General features: G+C 44.5%; 1 protein-coding gene across 4 annotated transcripts in view; it reads left to right on the top strand.

Moving 5' to 3' along the window:
- The first annotated feature begins 6,702 nt into the window (after window positions 1-6,702).
- ADGRB2 (adhesion G protein-coupled receptor B2) overlaps window positions 6,703-22,671 on the top strand; it is a 253,569-nt gene continuing 237,600 nt past the window's right edge. For all 4 annotated transcript variants that reach the window (XM_087727880.1, XM_087727881.1, XM_087727879.1 and 1 more), the window contains exon 1: window positions 6,703-7,494. In XM_087727880.1, coding sequence (XP_087584006.1) covers window positions 6,711-7,494 — 784 coding nt within the window. In that variant the 5' untranslated portion in view covers window positions 6,703-6,710. The remainder of the gene's footprint in view (window positions 7,495-22,671) is intronic.

Here is a 22,671-nt window from a genome sequence, read left to right as displayed (position 1 = left end):
GCTGCTGCCTCCCCCCCCGCCCCCCGCGTAGCTCACAGGCAGCAGATAAAACCACACACTCTTCGGACCCTCCAGCTCTCCTGCGTTCAGCTCGGGGCAGCTCGGGTTGTTGCTTCCTTTGGTCTTTTTTTAAAAAGTTTTACAGCATATTTTATTTCCCATCTTCAATCTGAAACATAAATTTGTGAAGCCACGCCCACAAAGTAAGCCACGCCCATAGCACCAGTAGTAAAAAAATATTGAAACACACCCCTGACTCACACCCTTTCCTCCAGCCACCTGAGGTTGTTCCCAGCTACACTTTCAGAGATGCCCAGAAAAAATTACACAATGCATGTGGCTGTTTGAGGAACAGCCCTGCTAGGTAGCTCCTTCCTAGTTAGCCTTAATGTCTGCAAATGTCCTGAGTTAGGCAGGAAACAGTTGTTCTGCTGTGAAAATTTACCAGCTTTGTTTCCCTCCTCCTCCCTTTCTCCTTGTTTATTTTCCTATCTATATGCAGATCTTTCCAGGTGGCTCTGTTTGTGAGAGTGGCTCATTTGTCTTAGTGTCAGGGGCTGCCTTTCCGGCTCTGGAGAGAGGAGAAGGGGAAGGGGAGGGGAGGTGGGACACCTGAACAGGCCTGCATAGGAGATATTTTCCACACTCTCTAGCCATCTTACACTTTCAGCCCCTAGCCGTTTATGACAGCCACTGACAGCCTGTGACAGCTCATCAGGAGTCAGAAAGTCCCTGTAGGCCAACACCTGCTACCGTCCCCAGTTCCAAGCCAGCTTGGTTTTCCAAACAGCAAGGGGAGGGCGTTAGCTTTTCCTTATTTTTTTTTTATTCCGATGACTTGTCTCCTACAAAATAAAATATTTTAGGAAATATTAAAAGGGCAGAATATTTCCCCCTAAAAGAGAGGCAGAAACTCACCCCCCACCTTTGTCAATGGACAATTAAGGCCTGAGCCAGAGAAATTTTTAGACAGGAAACAGATTTACTCTTAATAACCCCCACTCCATCTTTGTCAATGGACCATTAAGGCCTGAGCCAGTCTATTCTACATAACAAAGATCTACACCATTTCATTGCCCTTTATTGCACGACCCACCAGGTTTTAACCAAACTTAGCACACAGACAACATACAAAGCTAGCTATGACCTTTGACAGCAACCAATCAGGATACTCTTCCTGTGCCTCAGGAAGTTCAAAGCCCAAGAGAGGGCATAAAACCCTGGGACTCTCAGCATCTTTTCCCTTTTCACTCAGGAGCTTCAAAGCATTGGATCCTGTCCACCATTAAACCATCTTTTCAAACAGCCACCATGTTTCCAGTGTCTTTTTGGAACCCAGAAGGATATTTCTTCCCACAATTGCTTTTGGAAAAGCACATTTTGGATAATAATGACCTGGATGATTGAGAACGTCCATAGACATCCCAACTGTTCCTTCTTTCTTCCTGGAAAGTCTAGTCTAATCTTTCATTCTTGGGTCTCATTTAATTGATCAGCACCTCCAGCTGCTGATCTCATTTCCTTGGTGGCATAGTCCAGGTTATCATCTGTGGAAGGAGACGAATGATGTGACTCTAGATTTATTTTCTGGCATGGTGACATCCTTGTTCACCTATCTTTTGAAAAAGATTGGTGGGCCATAATCCAGTTCTCCAAGTGATTTTCCTATAAGTACAAGTTTTTGTGTCAGCTGATCGATGTGTACAATAGCTGGTAGGCATCAGCCACCAAAAACCAGTGGAAAAGCCTTGTTATGCCATTAGTGCATGTTGAAAACATTTTCAGCCCTTCAGCTAAAGCTGTGTTTTTCAAGCTTGGCAACTTTAACATCCATTGCATGGATGTCAATTCCCAGAATTCTCCAGCCAGCATTCTGGAAATTGACATCTGTGTTATCTTAAGGTTGCCAAGCTTGGAAAACATTAAGCTAAAGCCTGGAATCACGAAAGGTTTGATAAAGCAAAAAATGCCATCTATAAAAAAAGAGGAGGGGGGGGGGCTAAGATTCTTCATCTTATAAGACAGTTTTACACCGGTGTCTCGGAATTTGTTCTATTTATTTCTGTGGTTACGGGATTCCTTGTGCAGCTGGCAATTCTGCTGGGCTTCCACTCCCTTGTCAGGTTGGAAAATTGCCCAGTTCTTCCACTGTGTATCCTATGGGGTTTACGAGGCCAAGGCTGGACTCTTTATGACTCTATAAACAGCACTTACCCGTGTCCAGAATGTTTGTGCTTAACGGCTTGGTAGATTAAAAAGAAAATGTGGCACGCAGGATTGGTGGGTGAAAATCTGAGCTTCCAAAAAGTCAAGCTTCTGCTACTTTAAAAAGTATACTGCTTTTTTTAAAGAGCTTGGAGACAATATGTTTTCTCCCAGTCGGTTGAAATTCCTTCCCTGCAGCCTTCCAGTTCACACTAATCTCCTCCTCTTTAAGAGTCTTCTCTCTTGAAACTATAGTGGGGCGGCAGGGATGAAACCTCGAGAACACCCACTGGGCAGTTAATAAAATGCGAATATCAAACCAGGAACGGTCCATTGCACTTAATTTTCCATTTTGGAGAGCAGACTTCTAATATGGCAAGAGTGGTGCGGTGGCCTAGGAGAGTGGTGCAGTGGCATAGAGGTGGAGCCTCGCAATCAGGAGGCTGTGAGTTTGATCCTAGGTAGAGGCAGATATTTCTCTCTCTCTGGGCACAAGTTCGGGATCTCATTGGGAATTAAAACCTGCAGAAAATCTGGCATTGTGCAACATCGGCCCAACAACTTTAACATGGCTTCCCAATAGAAAGCCAAATGGGTCGCTGAACGTCCAGTCACAGGAAGACATATACCGTATTTTTCAGAATATAAGACATACCTTTTTCCCCCAAGAAAGAGGCTGAAAATCTGGGTGCGTCTTATACACTAAATACAGCATTTTTTTCCTCCTGAAACCCCGCCCCCTTCACCAAAATGGCAGTGCATAGCCTTTCGGCTAGGGGGCGGGGTGCGGGGGGGGGGCAGAAATAAGCAAAAAACCAGCCCATTTTTTGCTCAATTTTGGCCTCCCTAGCCAGGAGCACTCTATAAACCTCCTAAAGGCTATCCATGCCCTTTTTTGTTAAAAAAAACGGCCCCGTTTTCACAAAAAGTGGGCCTTTTTTGCTCATTTTCGCACCCCCCCCCAGAAGCAGTCTACAGGTCTCCTAAAGGCTATCCATGCCCTTTTTTTTGAATTAAAAAAGGGCCCGTTTTTGCAAAAAAAAAAAATATGGACTGTTTTTGAGAGGTTTGCAGTGTGCAAAACTTAAATTTGCCTCTTCAAAACCTTGGTGCGTCTTATACTCCGAAAAATACGGTAAATGACCCTAGCAAAATGATGCCGGGCTTTGAATGCCAATGTCAGTTATGGACAATTCAGAATAGGATTCGCATCTCACACGGCATCTGCCAGGACTCCCTTTATGAATGGGGCCCACATCAAGCACATTGTGACTGGCTGCTTGCTGAGGGCGTAGACTGCTCCAGTGTCTGATTTTGTTTTTTTTAAAGATATCAGCAATGCTACACTTCAGTGGTTAGAGGGCCTAGATTGTTATTTAAATATAGATCTTTTTCAAAATTTATTTTTTATTATGTTTTACTTATCCAGATGAAATGTTAGTATATATTGCTAGTCCATGCATGATATGCCATATGTGAAATAAATAAATAAATTGCAGAAAAATGGTCAGGAGGAAATCTTTGATGGTCAAAGACTCTGGCCCTGCTCTAAGAATAAAGAACTGGGTTTTGAAAAAGTTCCAATAAAAGGAAAAATTATCAATTATCGTGTATAGTTTCGGAAATGTGCAATGCCATCCAGGGGTGGGCTTCAAAAATTGCCTCAATGGGTTTGCTGCCCTGTTGCTGGGTGGGCGTGGCCATGGTGGGTGTGGTCTAGTTGGCCTCCTGCACCACGGTGGGGGTGGTGTTTTTCGCCCTCCCCAGGCTCTGGAGGCTTTCCTTGAGGCTCCAGGAGGGTGAAAACTGCTTCCCCTGGGCTCCAGAGACCTCCGGAGGCAGGACACAGGCCCGTTTCCAGACTTCTGGAACCTTCAGGAGGCCCGTTTTCCCCATTTCTGAACTTCCATGTGGGTCCTGCACTTACCTATCATGATGAACTGCCTGTGTGGAGACACCTGGGAGGGTGGGGCAGGCATGGCCCAGTGGTGAAATTCAAACCTTTTTACTACTGGTTCTGTGGGCATGGTTGGTGGGCATGGTGTGGCTTTGTGGGCGTGGCAGGGGAAGGATACTGCAAAATCTCCACTCCCTCCCCACTCTGGGACCAGCCAGAGGTGGTATTTACTGGTTCTCCGAACTACTCAAAATTTCCGTTACCAGTTCTCCAGAACCTGTCAGGGGTGGCATTTAGGGGTTCACCAAACTAGGCAGAATGCTAGCTATAGGATCACCCGAACCTGTTCAAACCCCCAGCAGCCCACCCCGACCATCCACTTTGAAAGTTTTTTCTTCCCCATGGAAGAATAAATGCTTTAAGATATGTGGAGCTCATTGAAATAATAAATCTGTCTGTGTTATTAAGAGCAGGGTGTGGAACTGTCCTTTGAGAAAACCAAGTCGGACTTAACTTTCGTTATCTCTTTAAGAAAGCAAGTTGGGAGGAAGGAAGGAGCAAGAGGACCCCTGGAAAGGCAAGGCATTGCTGAGTCTAAACTTCATGTAAAAAGCTCATGCTTTGCTTGTGGGTCTCCAAACACATCTAGACATGAGCTGTCCTGTTTCTGCCATGGGATCTATTGATCTAATGCCGTGATGGCATGCCACAGGTGGCACACAGAGCCTTCTCTGCGGGCATGCCAGCCATCACCCCAGCCCAGCTACACCGTGCATACTCGTGCACCTCCTGCCAGCCAATTGGTCTTCAGGTCTCAACCATGCATGTGGGGGGCACATACGGGGATGGGGCACTCACATTGCATTTTGGGGCCTTATGCAGCACCCCAATGCCCTGTTTTGGCTTCCAGGTTGGTGCAAGAGGCCTTCAAGGCCCAAAAGAGAGCATGGGGGGTGTGCACCCCTCCTGCACCCACTTTTGGGCCTGGAAAGCCCCCTGTACCAATCTAGAAGCCAAAAATGGGTGAGGGGGCGGGGTGCATACATGGAGGGTGGAGGAGCATGGGGGTGGGGGGATCGCGTGCACAGTGCATTATGGGTGCAGGAGCGTTTTTGGCACATGATAATAAAAAGGTTAGCCATCACTGGTCTAATGAAATAGAATGTCCAAGCCTGTGAAAAGTGTGGCAATCCACCCTTTTCTTCTCTAGTTTGCAAAGAGAAGTCTCACATTTGGAAGAAAGTTTAGAGAAACTGAAATGGTTTCAAGAGATTCCTCCTCCTCTTCCCCCTCCCCTCCAAGAATGGAAAATAGAAATGGCTGTCTGTAAAGTTTCCTAACAATGCCATAACTGATTCATAATAATTGAGCCAATGTTTTAATACAAAAACCAGTAATTTATTAACAGCTTCATTAGGCATTATTCATTAGGCAAGATTTATTCACAGCCATTTCTTTGCTTTGTTTATCTACTTCTGAACTTTCTCCCTGTTCCTTTCCTCCCCTCAGTCTGTGTCATAAATCACATTACCCAATAGATACACCCATCTCAAATCAACTACTGTAATCTGAGATCCGTCTCCTTCGATGGTATGCATGGAATGTCAACACGAAAAGTTGACAGTAAACTTCTGATTTTTTAAATGCACATTTTAAAAAGCTTTGTTGACCCCATTACATAGGAGGAAGTATTAGGTATGTTTGCCACCTTTAGGTGCTGTATTTATAAAATAATAAAGACAGGATAAAAACTGAATAAACAAAATAAACACCTACTGTATTTTTGGAGTATAAGATGCTCCGAAGTATAAGATGCACCTGGCTTTTGGGGAGGAAAACAAGAGAGAAATATCTGCCTCTGCCTACCAGCAATTTGCCTCCTTGCAACAAACAGCAAACAGTACAGACGATATACACTGTTTTTGGTGTTACATTTCAGACTATACTTGTACAGATGCTGTTAAAATTGATTTGGCTTTCTGGAGGTATAGTTATTCTCTGCTATTTAAAAGAAGAAATGATAGCACTGGGCCTCTTCAGATCAAGCATATATTTTAAAAAGCTTCGTTTTGTTAAGCTGTCTAGAATAATAATAAAGCAGCCTTTTAAAAAATGTGTGGTAATTTGAACATTCTATAGGCATTTATAGTTATTGACTTACCTCCTTGCAGCAAACAGCCTGCAAGAAAAAAAAAATCTGCCTCTGCCTCCCAGCAATTTGCCTCGTGGAGCAAACAGCAAGTTTCATTTTCAATTTGTGGGCCTCCTGATCATCATCTGTTTCAGGCTGCAGGGATTGCTATAGCCTATTGGAGCCTCCGCAAGCCCCATTTTCCCCGTTTGCTGCAAGGAGGTAAATTGATGGGAAGCAGAGGCCAAAGGGTGGGGGACGGTGGGTGGGTGGGGCTACATTCAGTGTATAAGATGCACCCAAATTTTCATTCTGTTTTAGGAGGGAAAAAGGTGCGTCTTATGCTCTGAAAAATACGGTAACTCCTGCCTTTACACCTTGATTTGTACCAATGAAAACGGATCCTGCTGCGGCCTCTCCCCTTCCTCTGGCATAATCCTTTTCTCTCTTTCTCTCCTGAAGGGCAAATGTCATAGGATGAACCCTGCTGGACCATTCTTACTGTCTGTGATATCGTGTCTGGTGTGGCTCTCCTGGGGCTTTGATCCAGCTCCAAGTGCTTGCTCCGCCTTGGCCTCTGGGGTCCTCTACGGATCCTTTTCCTTGAAGGACCTCTTCCCCACTGTCTCCACTGGCTGCTCATGGACCCTGGAGAATCCGGATCCGACCAAATACTCCCTGTATCTCAAGTTCAACTGGGAGGAGCAAGTCTGCACCCACTACTCGCCCATGGTGCTTCCGCTGGACCATTACCTCTCCAATGACACCTGCAACCAGCCCAGAGCCACCGCCCTGCCCCAGGAGGGGAGAGAGGAAGAGGAGGAGGAAGTGGGCTTGGAGCTTTGCCAAGGCAGAGGCCCCTTTGCCTTCTTTCATTTCGACAAGAACTTTGTGCAGCTCTGCCTGGCGGAAGAGCCCGAGGCCGCCAGCCGCTTGCTGCCCCCTGAAGCCGTGGAGTTCCGCTTCGTGGAGGTTCTCCTGATCAACAACAACAATTCCAGCCAGTTCACTTGCAGCGTCCTCTGCCGGTGGTTGGAGGACTGCCTTCGGCTGGGGGGCAGCCAGCCCTGCAGTCTCTCACAAACGGGCTGCACCTGCCAGATGCCCCGAACCCTGCCGGCGCCTCCCGTGGTCAACCAGACACTTTCCAATGCCCTGACGCCCCCTGCGGCCACCACCACCAGCAGCAGAAACAACTGCTGTGTGACCCAATTGCATTCTGGGAATGCGAATGATGTATATTCTCCAGAGATTAAGCACGGTAAGAGCAAGTGGAGATGAAGGGGTTGGTTGACTCTCTGCAACGGGTAGTCCTCAACTTACAACTGAGCCCAAAATTCATGTTGTTAAGTGATAAATTTGTTAAGTGAGTTCCCACCCCCATGTTACGTCTTTTCTTGCCACCTTTGTTAAGTGAATCGCCGAAGTTGTTAAATTAGTCACACGGTTGTTAAGTGAATCTGGCTTCCCCATTGGCATTTCTTGTTAGAATGTCACAAAAGAGGATCACATGCCCCCCCCCCCCCGGGACACTGCAACTGTCACAAGTACAAACCACTTGTCGAGCACCCAAATGTGGCCATAGGAATGATGTAATGGACATAAGTGTGAAAATGGTCATAAGTCACTTTTTTCAGTGCCTTTGTAACTTTGAATAGTCACTAACTGGACTGTTGTAAGTCGAGGATTATCTGTATTCTCAGCAAACGTTGCTTGCTAAATATTCAATGCTTGGGTTTACTTTGGATGAAAGCCATATTTCATTAGTATGATTAATTTTTCATGGAGACAATGTGAGTTAGTGTCACCTTTTACAAAAGAACTCGCCCTACTGGGGACGACTCTCCTTTCTTTTTCCTTCTGGAGCTCTCTTTGCTTTCTGCTTCTCATATCATTTGGTCTTGTCCTCAACCAGCTCTTTTGCTGCTTTCTTCTCCATAGACCAGGTTTCACCAATTTCGCATTCTAAAAAAAATGTGGATTGAATCAGTGGTGGGATTCATTTTTTTTTTACTACCAATTCTTTGGGCGTGGCTTTGTGGGCATGGTTTTTTGGGCATGGCAGGGAAAGGATACTGCATAATCCCCCTTCCCTCTCCACCCCACTAACTTGCTTTCCAGCTCCATTTTCCTGTTCTGGGCAACAAAAGAAGATCAGCTGGGAGGCAATGGGGGCGTGGCCAGCCTATTTGCCAGTTTTTTGAACTACTCAAAAATTCTGCTACCGGTTCTCCAGAATGTGTCAGAATTGGCTGAATACCACCTCTGGATTGGATTCTTCTTCTTGTATCCTCTTTTCCCTCTCTTTTCCTCTCCCTTCACCGCCTTGGGGTATAAGAAGAGGGCCACATGTAGCTTTTAAACTATTTGTGCAAAACTTTGAGTAGGGAACAAGCTAATTTGTATTTTGGTGTGACCTTAACTTGCTTTCATTTCATAAACTTACACAAATCAGAACAAGGTTTTGCTGTGAGAAGTTTTTTTTTGTGATTGGGATCTCCAAATTGAACAAAAGTGTACCCATTGGGCCAGTGTGTATGAAAATACAGAATTTCTTTGTAAAAGACATGTATGAGCAATGCATATGTTTGATGGATGCATGCATGTGTACACACACACACACACACACACTTATTTAAAGTTGCCAACATCTGTGAGATGTAGTTGGAATCAATTATAGAGAAGGGAGAAACAAATAAGTAGATTGTGGTCTCAAGTTCAGTTAGTTCTCAATTTATGACTATAACTGAGATTGCAATTATAGTCATAAGTCTTTGCAGTTGTTAAGCAGGTCATCATGTAACGAGACTCAATATTGCAACCATTTTTTGCAGTGGTTGTTAAGTGAACACAGTGGTCATTAAGCAAATCTATTTTACCCCATGGGCATTTTTTTTGCTGAAAACTGGAAGTATACACTAGAAACTGACAAAAAACCCACAGAAAATCATAGTCATGTGACTGCAAGACACTGCAAACATCTGTAAAGATAGGTCAGTTGCTAAGGGCCCAAAGTGCAATTATGCGACCATGTGCATACATGTCTCTTGTAACTTAAACATCAGGATCCTTTTGGAGGGTCTGTCATAATTTCAAATGGTCACTAAGTGACTGGTTGTCAGGGTTCCAAATAACATCCAAAATTAAATCAGAGTCTAAGGCAAAGGATTGCTCAAAATTCCAATTTATTAAGAGAGCCATGTTGGCACATCTGGGAAAACCTGAATCTGAAAGATTCCTAGTTTTCTCCACCCAGTTGAAAGTTCAAGATCTTGCCCCCACACCCACGTCCATCACATGGTCCAATCTCTCACTGCCATGCTAGCAGTTCCACCTATCCAGTTCGGGTCAGGTGCAGAGACAAAGGATGACCTTGGATTCTAGAAAGGAATTTTATTTTGACAACATCACATTCTACTCCTTACTATTCCCCCTCCCAATTCCCCACTAATGAAACAGCATAGTAGAATAGAAGATTAGTGCGGCAGGCAGAGATCCCAAAAGGAACCGGCTGCAGGCCTGACACTGGTTGTAACTTGAGGATTGTCTATACAGCTGCAGAGATATCCATCTTCCCTTCACCCTAACTTGCCTTCTGGAGCTTCTTTGCTTTTCTGCTTCTCTTGGTCATCCCAATCAGTTCTTTGGCTGATGAAATTACTTGAATGAGTAACAAAACATCTTAGATTAACAAAGGTTGGTCCAGTTGCTATGATTTAACCTTTTTTTAGATACTTTTGGCCTGGATGATTGAGTTTTCATTGACATATTTCAATACATTTTTGGGGGTAAACCCTGCAGTTGGTGTGGCAAGTGTTAGGATAGTCCAATGACTCTCTGACTCCCTGCCTAATTATTTATTTTTTAATTTTGACTGATGAGGTTACTTGGAAGAGTAATGAAACATATCAGATTAACAAACTTTGGTCCAGTTGCCATGATTTTTAGATGCTTCTTTTGCTGTTTTCCTCTCTCAAGTTTTATCAGATTGGCAATCCTAGACAATTTGACTTTGATGCTCCATCAGCTCTTACAATGGGAAGGAACCTTTGAAAGAAGGGTGGGAATTGTAGGAAGTTGCCATGGACATCCCCTAAAAAGGAACATGGGGGGCCCTGAACATAATATAAACTCTGCTCTTAATACTTGGGTGCAGCATTGCGACATGTATGAAAGGGTAGACCTTGCATTGCAATGCACAGTTCTTTATGCTGGTATTATTGTGGCTATCTGTGGATGATTATGTAGGGTGTTATAGGTGACTAGAAAGGATAAAAATGGGTTGCATTTCTGGGGAGCTCCAACCAGCTTTGACAGTTTAGTAATGGTCACTGGTTCATTTCAAGAATTTTGGCAGGCTTCCTTTAGAGTAAGATATATGTTGTGCAAAAAGATAAGTGTAAATTAATGAATAAATGTATGTGGTCTTCCTCCCCACCTTTTCACTTGACTTTTAATCATATGTGTCTTGGAGTCAGTTTTGATTCCAACAGCTGTCAAGAACCAATTCCACAGTTTTCTAGATTTTCACTTCCTAGGGCAGGGGTCTGCAACTTTAAACACTCAAAGAGTCATTTGATTTGATTTTGATTTTTTGATTTTATTGACATTTGTAGGCCGCCCTTTTCCCTGAGGGGACTCAGGGCGGCTCACATAAAATCAGGGAAGGGGAAATGCAGACAATAACAAAGACACATATAATAAAAACAGTAACCAACATGCATTCATCATTCGGGAGGGGCAACTATCTTCATCCCCAGGCCTGACGGGCTAGCCAGTTCTTCAAGGCTGTGCGGAAGGCCTGGACGGTGGTGAGGGTACGAATCTCCACGGGGAGTTCGTTCCAAAGGGTCGGGGCGACTACTGAGAAGGCCCTCCTCCTTGTAGTCGCCAGCCGACACTGGCTGGCCGATGGAATACGGAGGAGGCCCAATCTGTGTGATCTTATTGGTCGCAGGGAGGTGATTGGCAGAAGGCGGTCTCTCAAGTATCCAGATCCACTACCATGTAGGGCTTTATGGGTGATTAACAGCACCTTGAAGCGCATCCGGAAATCGACAGGTAGCCAGCGCAGCTCGCGGAGGATAGGTGTAATGTGGGTGAACCGCGGTGCACCCACAATCGCTCGCGCGGCTGCGTTCTGTACCAGCTGAAGACGCCGGATGCTCTTCAAGGGCAGCCCCATGTAGAGCACATTGCAGTATTCCAGCCTAGAGGTCACGAGGGCCCGAGTGACTGTTGTGAGTGCCTCCCGATTCAGGTAGGGTCGCAACTGGCGCACCAGGCGAACCTGGGCGAATGCCCCCCTAGCCACAGCCGTCAAATGGTGGTCGAACGATAGCTGTGGATCTAGGAGGACTCCCAAGTTGCGAACCCTCTCTGAGGGGTATAGAGTTTGACCCCCCAGCCTGAGAGATGGAATATTGGTGGAATCCTTGGGAGGGAAACACAACAGCCACTCGGTCTTTTCTGGGTTGAGCACAAGCTTGTTAGCCCTCATCCAGTCCATAACCGCCTCCAGGCCCCGGTTCATCACGTCTGCCGCTTCATTGAGTTGGCACGGGGCGGACAGATACAGTTGAGTATCGTCCGCATATTGATGGTATCTGATCCCGTGCCTGCGGATGATCTCTCCCAGCGGTTTCATGTAGATGTTGAATAGTAGGGGGGATAAGACCGAACCCTGAGGCACCCCATATGTTAGGGGCCTAGGGGACGATCTCTGCCCCCCCACTAACACCGACTGCGACCTGTCTGAGAGGTAGGAAGAGAACCACCGCAGCACGGTGCCTCCCACTCCCACCCCCCGCAGTCGTCGCAGAAGGATACCATGGTCGATGGTATCGAAAGCCGCTGAGAGGTCAAGGAGAACCAGGATGGAGGGAAATCCTCCATCTCTGGCTCTCCAGAGATCATCAGTCAATGCGACCAAAGCGGTTTCTGTGCTGTAACCGGGTCTGAAGCCTGACTGGAAGGGGTCGAGATAGTTTGCTTCCTCCAAGGACCGCTGGAGCTGAAAGGCCACCACCTTCTCAACAACCTTCCCAAGGATAGTTATTAAGGACAGCTGGATCCAAAGATGGCTTCTTTAGGAGGGGTCTCACCACCGCCGCTTTCAGTGCGGCGGGGAAGTTCCCCTCCCGAAGAGAGGCGGTCACGACCGCCTGGATCCAGCCTCGTGTCACCTCACTGCTGCTGGTAACCAGCCATGAGGGACACGGGTCCAGTACGCAGGTGGAGGCACTCACAGCCCTCATGGCCTTGTCCACATCCCCGGGGGTAACATCCTGAAACTCAACCCAGAGATGTTCCATCTGATCCTCTTGTGCCTCGGCTGGAACTGCAGGGGTGGAGTCCAAGTCCGACCGAAACCGAGCAATTTTGTCCGCTAAGAATTGGGCATAATCCTCAGCTCTGCCCTGCAAGGGTTCCCCCGCCTCCCTTTTATTTAATAGGGAGCGGGTTATCTTAAACAGGGCGGCTGGGCGGGACTCAGCGGACGCAACCAAGGTGGCTATGTAGGATCTTTTCGCTGCCCTAAGCGCTCTGGTGTATTCCTTGGTGCAGGTGGTTACCATTGCTCGGTTCGATTCGGACTTATTGGACCTCCATCGGTGCTCTAGGCATCTCCTCCGGCGCTTCATCTCCCGGAGTTCCTCGGTGAACCAAGGGGGTCTCCGGGATCCGCCGCCTCGGAGGGGCCGTAGTGGCGCAATCCGGTCGAGGGCCTCTGATGCTGCCGAATGCCAGGCAGCAGCCAAAGTCTCTACCGCCTGGACCCATTTCCCACAGAAAAAAACAGGGGAGCCACAAAACCTGGGTGAGTGTGGCCAACTCAACATCACTCACTCCCACGCAGTCACATTAAACACCCCTACCAAGGTTTTGTGGCTCCTGGTGTTTTCTGTGGGAAGCAGGTATCTCTCTGTGAGTCAGTCTCTCTCTCTCTCCCTCCCTCCCTCCCTCCCTCTCTCTCTCTCTCTCTGTCTCTGCCTCTTTCTCTCTCTATGTCTTGTTTTCTGTCTCTCTGGCTCTGTCTCTTTCTCTCTCAGGCCAGGCCAGGAGTGACTGGAAGGGGAGGGCAAGGGGCGGGGCCAGCCAGTGGTGGGTTCAACCGACAGGGAGCCGCATGCAGGGACAAAAGAGCCACATGCGGCTCCAGAGCCATGGGTTGCTGACACCTGCCCTAGGGGAAAAGCGGGACTGGCCTAAGAAAAACTACAACTCTAACAGAATAACAAAATAATGGAATTGGAAAGGACCTTGGAGGTCTTCTAGTCCAACCCTCTGCTCAAGCAGGAGACCCTATAGCATTTCAGACAAATGGTTGTCTAATCTCTTCTTAAAAACCTCCAGGGTTGAAGCACCCATAACTTCTGGAGGCAAGCTCTTCTACTGATTAATTGTTCTCACTGTCACTGAAATTTCTCATTAGTTCTAGGTTGCTTAGTTTCCATCCATTGCTTCTTGTCCTGCCTTCAGGTTATTTGGACAAAAGTTTGACCCCCTCTTTTTTGTGGCCGCCCCTCAAATATTGGAACACTGCTATCATGTTCCTTCTTTTCATTTAACTAGACCTACCCAATTCCTTCAACCATTCTTCGTATGTTTTAGCTTATGATCTCTGAGTTTCCAGCCTGGTGTCTTAACTAGTACATAAAACTACCTCTCATGTGCTCTGTTAGCTTTAGTATTTGTTTTATTTTATTGTTTTACTGTTTATTTGTTGTGCTTTATTAGTGCAGGTTAACCATTTTTATTTCGCTAGCTTGGCATCACCCTGGACTGGTTACATGGAACATGATCCAGGATATATCTTATGTAAATAGTAATAATAAAAAAATAAAGGATACATTTAGGGATGCAAAATAATGTTGCCTCACATTTCCATGGAAACAGATTTGGAAGTGACAGTCTCCCAGGAATCTAGGAAGGGACAAATGCCGGTCAAAAATCCTGGTTGGTATTTTTCCTTGACCCAGTAAGAAAACAAATCTACTGAGTGTTATTTTTGTTTTGTTTTGTTTGCTTTCTTAAAAATGTATGCTGTGACCAAGGGACCTCATTTCAGTTTTGTTGAACCTTTATGAGTGTTTACAACACCAGCAGGCCAAGATTATTTTCCACAGTGCTGCCTGGAAAGACGTATTTCAAAGGAATTCCCAGGAGTAAAGAAAAGACTAGCAGAATCTGCAATACTGTTGTAAGCAATTCTGATTTTTTTTAAAAAACAAAAGGAAGAGATTCATGGTAAACTGTCAAGGAACCCTCTTCATGGAAAGAAGTGCTCTGCAGAGTGCAACATCTTGAAAGCTGGAGATGTTTCTTCAGGTATATGCAGGGGTGAAATCCAGCAGGTTCTGACCCGTTCTGGAGAACCGGTAGCGGAAATTTTGAATAGTTTGGAGAACCAGCAAATGCCACTTCTGGCTGGCCCCAGAGTGGGGTGGGAATTAAGATTTTGCAGTATCTTTTTCCTGCCAGGCCCACCAAGCAACACCACGTGCATCAAGCCACGCCCACAGAACCGGAAGTAAAAACATTGAATTTCAACACTGGGTATATGATGTTGATCAATCCTGTTCGAAGAGGACCTTGACATCTAATTGAGGGGATGTCAAGATTTGTGTGTGAATTGGATTAGAGTGAGGGAGAGGTGAGCAGAGTCAGCCTCACTCTCTCTTCCCAGATTCCATCTTGTTCCAAGAGCAGGACAAGAGTCGAGACAGTTGGAGATGGGCTGGGCGCAGTGGTTGACCAGGGTGCCCTTCGTGTCTTGCCATGCTCTTAGCATACCACATCGCTTGCAGAGACTGCCTTCATGACTGTTGTCCTATTCTAGTAGGTTTCATCCACTCAATCTGCCAGAGTCTGTCTTCATATGCTCGGGATAGACATGTCCCTATCTCACCGAAGGTCAATGACCCAACGGCTACTCTCAACCTGGTTTGGCCAGCCTGTCAAAGTGGTTGCCTGAGGTGTGGCTGCTGTGCATGCTACATGTATGAGGTGTTCAGGAAGAGGTAGCACCTCTGGTGTAAGAGCATGTCATGTCCTTTCAGGGCAGCTCATTTTAGGGCAGGTTTTGGGGCAGCTCGTACACCTTTGGTCCCCGCCTGTCACTGTGGCTCCTAGTAGCTGTAGGTATATATGAGGAATATACGTGGTATATATTAGGAAACTGATAGTACCATTTCTGGCAAACAAATTTTATTAAAATACATCAGTTTTTGGGAGCTTTAGCTGAAGCCAAAATAGCTCATAAAAGCTTAAGCATTGGAACAAAACTCATTAATCTGAAAAAATGCTACTGGAATCCATCTGGTTTTTCACTTAAGTACGGAAGCCAAGAGCTGGACTACAATCCATGAGGGAATCTTGCATTGCAAATCCTTCAATGAGCTACAGTGAGGATTGACCTCTAATGGTCTCTTTCTACCATAAGAACCTTAAAAGTCCTTCTCCTGACTTGTTGCATTGTGTTGCCCATCCTTGAACATGTTCATTTTTCAAGTAAGAAGCTGGTGCTTCTTGAAGTAGTTATAGGCTGAGTCACTCCTAGACTTTCCCTGTTGATTGTCTTGCCGGTGAAGAATCGGTAAGCATAAGACCTTTTCTTATTCTGCATTGGTGGAGAAGAAAACAATTTGCAAAGACAATAACTCCCTTTCCTGTGCAAATTATCCTGACTGTGACAGTCCAGGTGCTTCCTACTCTAAGCCAGAATATAAAGGAGCTTCAATTCAGACCTTCCAGATTATTAAACAGGTGGAACGAGGCCATTTGCTTATTTTGAAAGATGGATAGTACATGCAGAATGAAGAATTAAAACATCTCTCTTTCTTAGGATGTGTGGTATTTCTTGAACTTCTGGTTGGATGCATCTTCTAGCAGTGGCAGATAATTTCTTACGAAGAGATTATTGTTTTTGCTTTTCCACCATCATCTAATTTGGATTCATGATCATGCCAAGCCACCAACCCCTGTGGCCATGTGGGTCCCCTGAGAGTCTTCATCTCTTTCAAAGTACCTTCTATCAATCTTTTTTGTTATGTGCACTGGACAAATCCCATTTAGAGGATTCCAATATTACCCCAATAGAAGATGCACTCAGGTACATCTACATACCGTCAGCCATCAACAGGTACATAGAGACAAGCAACATCTATATACCATTCAAAAGAGACAATCAAAAAACAAAAATACCATAAATCCTCCTTGCCAGCAATCAGCAGAGATTAACACCATGATTAATTCTTGAAGAACAATCAATCGGTAAACAAAACCCTGATCAAGCAACAACCAATTCAAGCAAACAGTAAAGAACAGCCTAATTAAGGAACTACCAAGAAGAAAACAAAACTCCCACTGAAATAGGGCAACCCCCCCCTTTTTTTTTTTACAAACAAAAATCAAATCCCAGTCCCTTCTATTGGGATTTGATATTACCAACTTGGATAATAAAATATATCCAAGAAAACAACCAAGCCCAGAGGAAAAACCAAGAACCACAATTCCAATATCGACTTGGAAGGATACTTGGATCAGAATTTAGTTTCCCATTTTTTAAATTTTCCAAATGTTTCCTCAAAGTTTTCAAGTTTTTTTTTTAAGTGTTAAAGGAGTGGATATATAAACATAGATTTTCCACAAATGTGTTTAAACGGGAAAAAACCAACATATTCCTTTATGCAGTAAATATATGTGAAGGACCTATACACTCATGTAGAAACTAGCTTGAGGAAGATTGGTTTGATTACCTTATAAACCAGTATTTTTCAAACTTGGCAATTTTAAGATGCATGGATTTCAGTTCTCAGAATTCCCCAGTAGAATATCAATTAGTTGGAATTTGACTTCCTGCGTTCTGTTTCCTTCAGTGTTTGGAAAATTGAAAGATAGTTTTTGTAATGAGTAACAATTGCTATGGAGAAATATTTCCATTATTATTTTTTTAACTACAAATCTACCGCTGAGATCCATGGTGGCACTGTGGTTAGAATGCAGTATTGTAGGTAATCTCTATCCACAGCCTCAAGTTTGATCCTGATGGGGCTCAAGGTTGACTCAGCCTTCCATCCTTCCAAGGTTGGTATAATGAGGACCCAGATTGTTGGGGGCAATAAGCTGACATTGTAAACTACTCAGAGAGTGCTGTAAAGTACTATGGGGCGGTATATCAGTGCTATTGCTATTGAAAGTAGGTGTTGCATATCCCGAAAGAAGGGTGTGTGAGACAACTGGGAACCAGTTGGATGACCAACTTCCCATGTTTTTTCTGACCTTCTGAAGCTGCCTTTGGCTGGCTGATTTTGTAACCATCATCTTCCCAGGTAGAAAATACTATCTGCAATGAGTATTCTACTGGAGTCTATCTGAGAAGAGTGTCATGAAATTAATCTTTTTGGGGAAAGACAACTCATACGAGTTGTTATCCTTGATGGACAGATGGAATGATTACGCAACTCATGCGCGAAAGAAAAGAAGTCTGCCCAGCTTCACTTGCCAACAATATCGTGCTCTCCCCATGTCAGAGTGTCCTGTCCTTCTGGTGAATGGCACAAGAAGGTGCGGGGTGAAATTTCTCATCCTTCTTCGCTACAGGCCTGCAAGCAATTTGCAACCACTGAATTGCTTTCTAAGGGCAGTATCTCAAGCTCTCTGTTACCTTCCTCAAATTATGTTTGACATTCAATTAAAACCCCAAGGCACCTAGACATAAAATGTTAGTGTAGCTGGGTGGTTAAGAGGGTAATGTGGTTTTTTTTTTTTTTTCATTTGCAGAGTCATCACTTGCCAGGGCTCATGATTGAACTCATCCATGAAAACTCATTGACCACAACCAAGGAAAGGCATTGAAGGGGGCAGATGGTATCATGGAAAAGTTGCCTGATTTCTAAGAAGATCTTTTGGCCTTCCAGTAATGTTAGAAGAATGTTGATGGTCGTATTTATTTCTTGAAGTGGTAACCTCACTCTCTTCTCAGAGGGCAAGGTGGCTTAGAGAATTTAGGGTGGGATAAGAGCAAGCAGAGCTGGGCAAGGTGCAAAGTTAAGAGAATCATCAGTTTAGAGTCCTTGCATTATCAAAGAGATTCAAAAGCCCAACCACTCTGTTGACTTTTATTTGATACCAATTTATTGTTAAATTTTCTTCTACAACTTCTTGTGCCATATCCGTCACCGGACGTTAGTGATCATGTTGGCAATCCTATTTTTGTCAACAGCCTCATGAAAAAGTGCTGCTGAGTTTTCTCCAAACCAATCCCTTAGATTTTGAAGCCATGATGTTCTTCTTCTGCCTGGACCTCATTTGCCTTCGATTTTTCCATGGAGGATTAAATGAAGGGTGCCGTATTTTTCTGGGTGTCGCATCCATGTCCAAAATACTCTAACTTTCACTTTTTAATGGCTTTGATGATTTCCCTTTGCTTTCCCAGGTGGCTTATGACATCCTCATTTATGATTTTGTCAACCCAAGTTATACATAACAGCCATCTGCAAATCTACATTTCAAATTCTTCTAGTTTCTCCAAGTGGTTTTCAGTCAGAGACCAACTCTCTTCTCCGTAGAGCAGGATAGAAAAGATGTAACATCTGACAAGCCTGATTTTCAATCTTAGGCTTATGCCATGACTGCAGAAGACCATTTTCATTTTGAAGAATGCTGTTCAAGATTTTCCCACCCTTGTCTTTCTCTATCCTTGCATTTTCTGATCATGTCTCAGCTTTCATGTAAATTAAAACTGAGGTACATGATCCTTTCAACTTTTTCTAGTGGTATTCTTTCCAAATGTATCAGTGGTAAATTAATGAGTTGTTTGCTGATGACCATGATCTTGGTTTTTGGGGTGTTAAGCTTCGGGCTGTATTTTTCAGATATTTCTAAGGCTCTGTTGATGAGGAGCTGAAGGTCTTCATGCTTACTGGCAAGCAGAACTGTATCATCAGCATATCTTAAATTGTTCATCTGAACACCGTTTACTTTGAGGTCAGCATCAATGTTTTCCAATGCTTCATTGAAAATTGACTCAGAAAGGTCAGCGGTTCAATGGTTCGAATCTCTAGAGCTGCGTAACGGAGTGAGCTCTCGTTACTTGTCCCAGCTTCTGCCAACCTAGCAATTTGAAAGCATATAAAAATGGAAGTAGAAAAATAGGAACCATCTTTGATGGGAAGGTAACAGTGTTCTGTGTGCCTTCAGCATTTAGTCATGCCGGCCACATGACCATGGAGACATCTTTGGGCAGCGCTGGCTCTTTGGCTTTGAAACGGAGATGAGCACCGCTCCCTAGAGTCGGGAACGACTAGCACATATGTGTGAGGGTAACCTTTACCTTTAAGGGAGGGAAAAATTAGATTTGGGTATTGTGGTGTGTGGTTTCTCAGTTCTGCTTGTGCAATACTGTAATGCACTTGAGTTCTAGTGTCCTATACCTTTCTCAATAAATGGAGTTAAGAATTACTTAGGAGTTTAATGTCAACTCACAAAGCATCCCTGGCCTGCTCTCGAGTTGCCATAGGCAAAGGGGGATGGGAAACCCTGACATTCAAGCTGAAGCAGGTCTGACATCATAGATCAGGGGTCCCCAAACTTGGCAACTTTAAGACTTGTGGACTTCAACTTCCAGAATTCTGGGAGTTGAAATCCACAGTCTTAAAGTTGCCAAGTTTGAAGACCTTTGTCGTATATGGTGTGCACAAAGATGGAAGGACTTACACATACCCACAATTCAAGAATGGATGGTGAAGTTAATGGAGTTGGAAAAGATGGAGAAATTGACTGCTTTGATTAAAGAGAAGACTTTATCTAGCTTTGTTTCTATTTGGAAACCACTTCTGGATCCCCCCCCCCCAAATTGAAAGAAATGAAAATGTAACCTCAGGTTTTGATGCTTAATGATTGGCTTGTGATGATAGAAGTACTGTTTGCTATAATTCAGTTTAGTTCAAAGGATCATTGCTTTTTAAGGTTTTATCTGAATCAAAGAACATCCGAAATTACTCTTATCTGTAGTATTTCCCCCTTTTTGTTTCAACTCCTCCTTTTGTTTCAATTTTGCTCTTTCCCCATTCCCTACCTTTATTTTAAACTCCTTTTTCTGTGAATTTTTTTAAAATTCAATAACACTTTTTAAAAGAATTTTCTAGATGGGGAATTACAATTTTGCTTTCCCCAGTCCCCACTGTACCCCAGTGCATTTGCTAACAAAATTGATGTTGTGATGCCCTTAGTGCTCTCTGAGCTTGGAGTCTGATCTACAAATATTCTCTTCTATTGATAACATTCCTATCCTCAGAACTGGATGCCTGTCTCCATCAAGTTTTTTCTTCCCTTTCTGCTGGTCTCTGGAATCAGCAGATTCCCAATCTGATAAAGATGCAGCAGATTGTGTTATGCAGGCAACCAGTTGCTGGGTTCCCATTTATCAGTGAACAAAAGTCTAAGGTCAGTGGTGGGATTCAAGTAATTTAACAACTGGTTCTCTGCTCTAATGACCAGCTGCGTAGGCGTGGCTCAGTGGTCATGTGATGGTCTGGGCGTGGCCAACTCAACATCACTCAGGTTTATGGGCCTCAGCTGTTACAATGTAATAAAGGTTAACCAGAGAGGCAGCTTCTGTAAGCAGGGCAATAAAGTTTAGGCTAGAAACAACACTAGAATGTTTCCTTCCTGCCTTGCTTACAGGATTAGCCCTGTAAAGTGGGGGAAGAAAACCCAAAAAGGATATTTCTTCCAACAACCGGTTCTCCGAACTGCTCAGAAAGTTAACAACCGGTCCTCCCAAATAGGTGTGGACTGGCTGAATCCCACCATTGCCTAAACTCAATAAGGATCCATTCAAAACAGTTGCTGGAATTCTTGAAACACCTTCTCCTTCATTTCAATGGAGAGAGTTTAGGGCCCATGTTCAATTTTGGGGACACCTGGGGGTGTGCATAAGCGCACCAATGTGCCTACCGTGCCTGTCATAATATTCCCTTTTATTCGTATCCATTTCATGTATTCATCATCATGTTTATACTTATATCTGTTATCTAATTCATGCTTGATGAAATAAAATAAATGAATAAAATAAATAAAGTCTGCCATTTAGAGGTTTCGCTCAGGAAGTTGTAGAACGACAGCAATAAAAATGAGAAAGCAGGGAGGGAACAATAGCATCCTCTTTAGTGTTAGCCTTGTGAGATTGTTTAGATAAGAAGCACAACCAGGAAAATTAACTCTATCTGTATCATAAGGTTACATTAACAGAATCTTGCAAGACTGAAATTATTTCTCCACTTCCCCCACCTCCCTTTTACTCTCCAGAAAACTAGAAAGGCCCCCTTCTGAAGTGCTTCTCATGTTCTCTCTGTCTCTGTGAACCGAAATACTGTTTTACATGAGATTTTTCCATCTGTGGTTCTCCCTCATGTCTCCCAAGGTTTTTCCCATATACCATTATGCGTAGATATGAAAGCTACACCAAGTTTGGAGGTCTTCTGTATTTTGTTAATATTGAACCCTCCCTCCCAATCTTGCAAAGGAACCAAATTCTTCCCTGGTTCATCTACAAACAAAATGGCTTCCAAGATCTTGCACAGAAGTCTTCTCTGGTAACCAGAACTGCTGGACCCAGTTTCGGATGAGGTGACTGTTCTGACCTAGGCTTTCTGATAGTAAAAAGCAGATGTGTAGTTCCCAAAATCCTCTTTTTATTTCAAAGGCTGTGAATTATGTTAATTCAGAGCTTGTAATGAGTCCCAAATAGTTTGTAAAGAGTCTAACAGTAGGCTGCCAAAGTCTTTCGGGATATGGCTGATAAGCTTCGACCTTTATCTTCCTTGAAAGGCTGCCAAAGACTTAATTGGCAATTAGCTTGGCAAGGCCAAATGGAGCAAAGAGTCAAAATGGAGCTTCAGAAGGTAAACTGACCAGCATGAACCAAGTTGCTTCCTGCAAAGGCTCATGTCCCTTTGCTCCTCCTTTATGTCCTATGGGAGGGGCCAATCACCTCCAAGCCTTACTCCCCAGTTGTCCCTTCTGTCTTAACTGTTCTTGCCTTCTGGCAGCTCTGCGCATGCGCACAGTGGAAACAGGCTCTCCCTGTTCCTCTGCCTCGCTGATGTCTAACTGGAGGTTCCAGAGGCAACATATAACTCGCAGATGGCCCTGGCTCCGTCTTTCCCTCCAATGCAGAGCCATCGTCCAAGCCTTTGCCATACTCCCAGACTGGCCCATGCTCCTCCCCAACCTCCTCACTGTCCAAATCTGCTACCAGCCCTGCAAGCCACCAGTGGACCACAACAGTGACCTGTGTGATAACTCAGAGCCTCCAACTGCATTGCCCATACAATGCAGAGGGCCTCATTGAAACTGAACAAGGCTCACCTAGCATTGGCTTATTTGTTATCTCACATTAATGAGATAAGCTAAAGGCCTCATTCTCAGGGGA

This window comes from Thamnophis sirtalis, unplaced genomic scaffold, assembly GCF_051295495.1.
Source record: "Thamnophis sirtalis isolate CommonGarterSnake01/CBP01778 unplaced genomic scaffold, rThaSir2_p1.2 scaffold_13, whole genome shotgun sequence".
Lineage (NCBI taxonomy): Eukaryota > Metazoa > Chordata > Lepidosauria > Squamata > Natricidae > Thamnophis > Thamnophis sirtalis.
The sequence above is the reverse complement of the archived record's forward strand: the minus strand, read 5'-3'. Positions and strand labels throughout refer to the sequence as shown.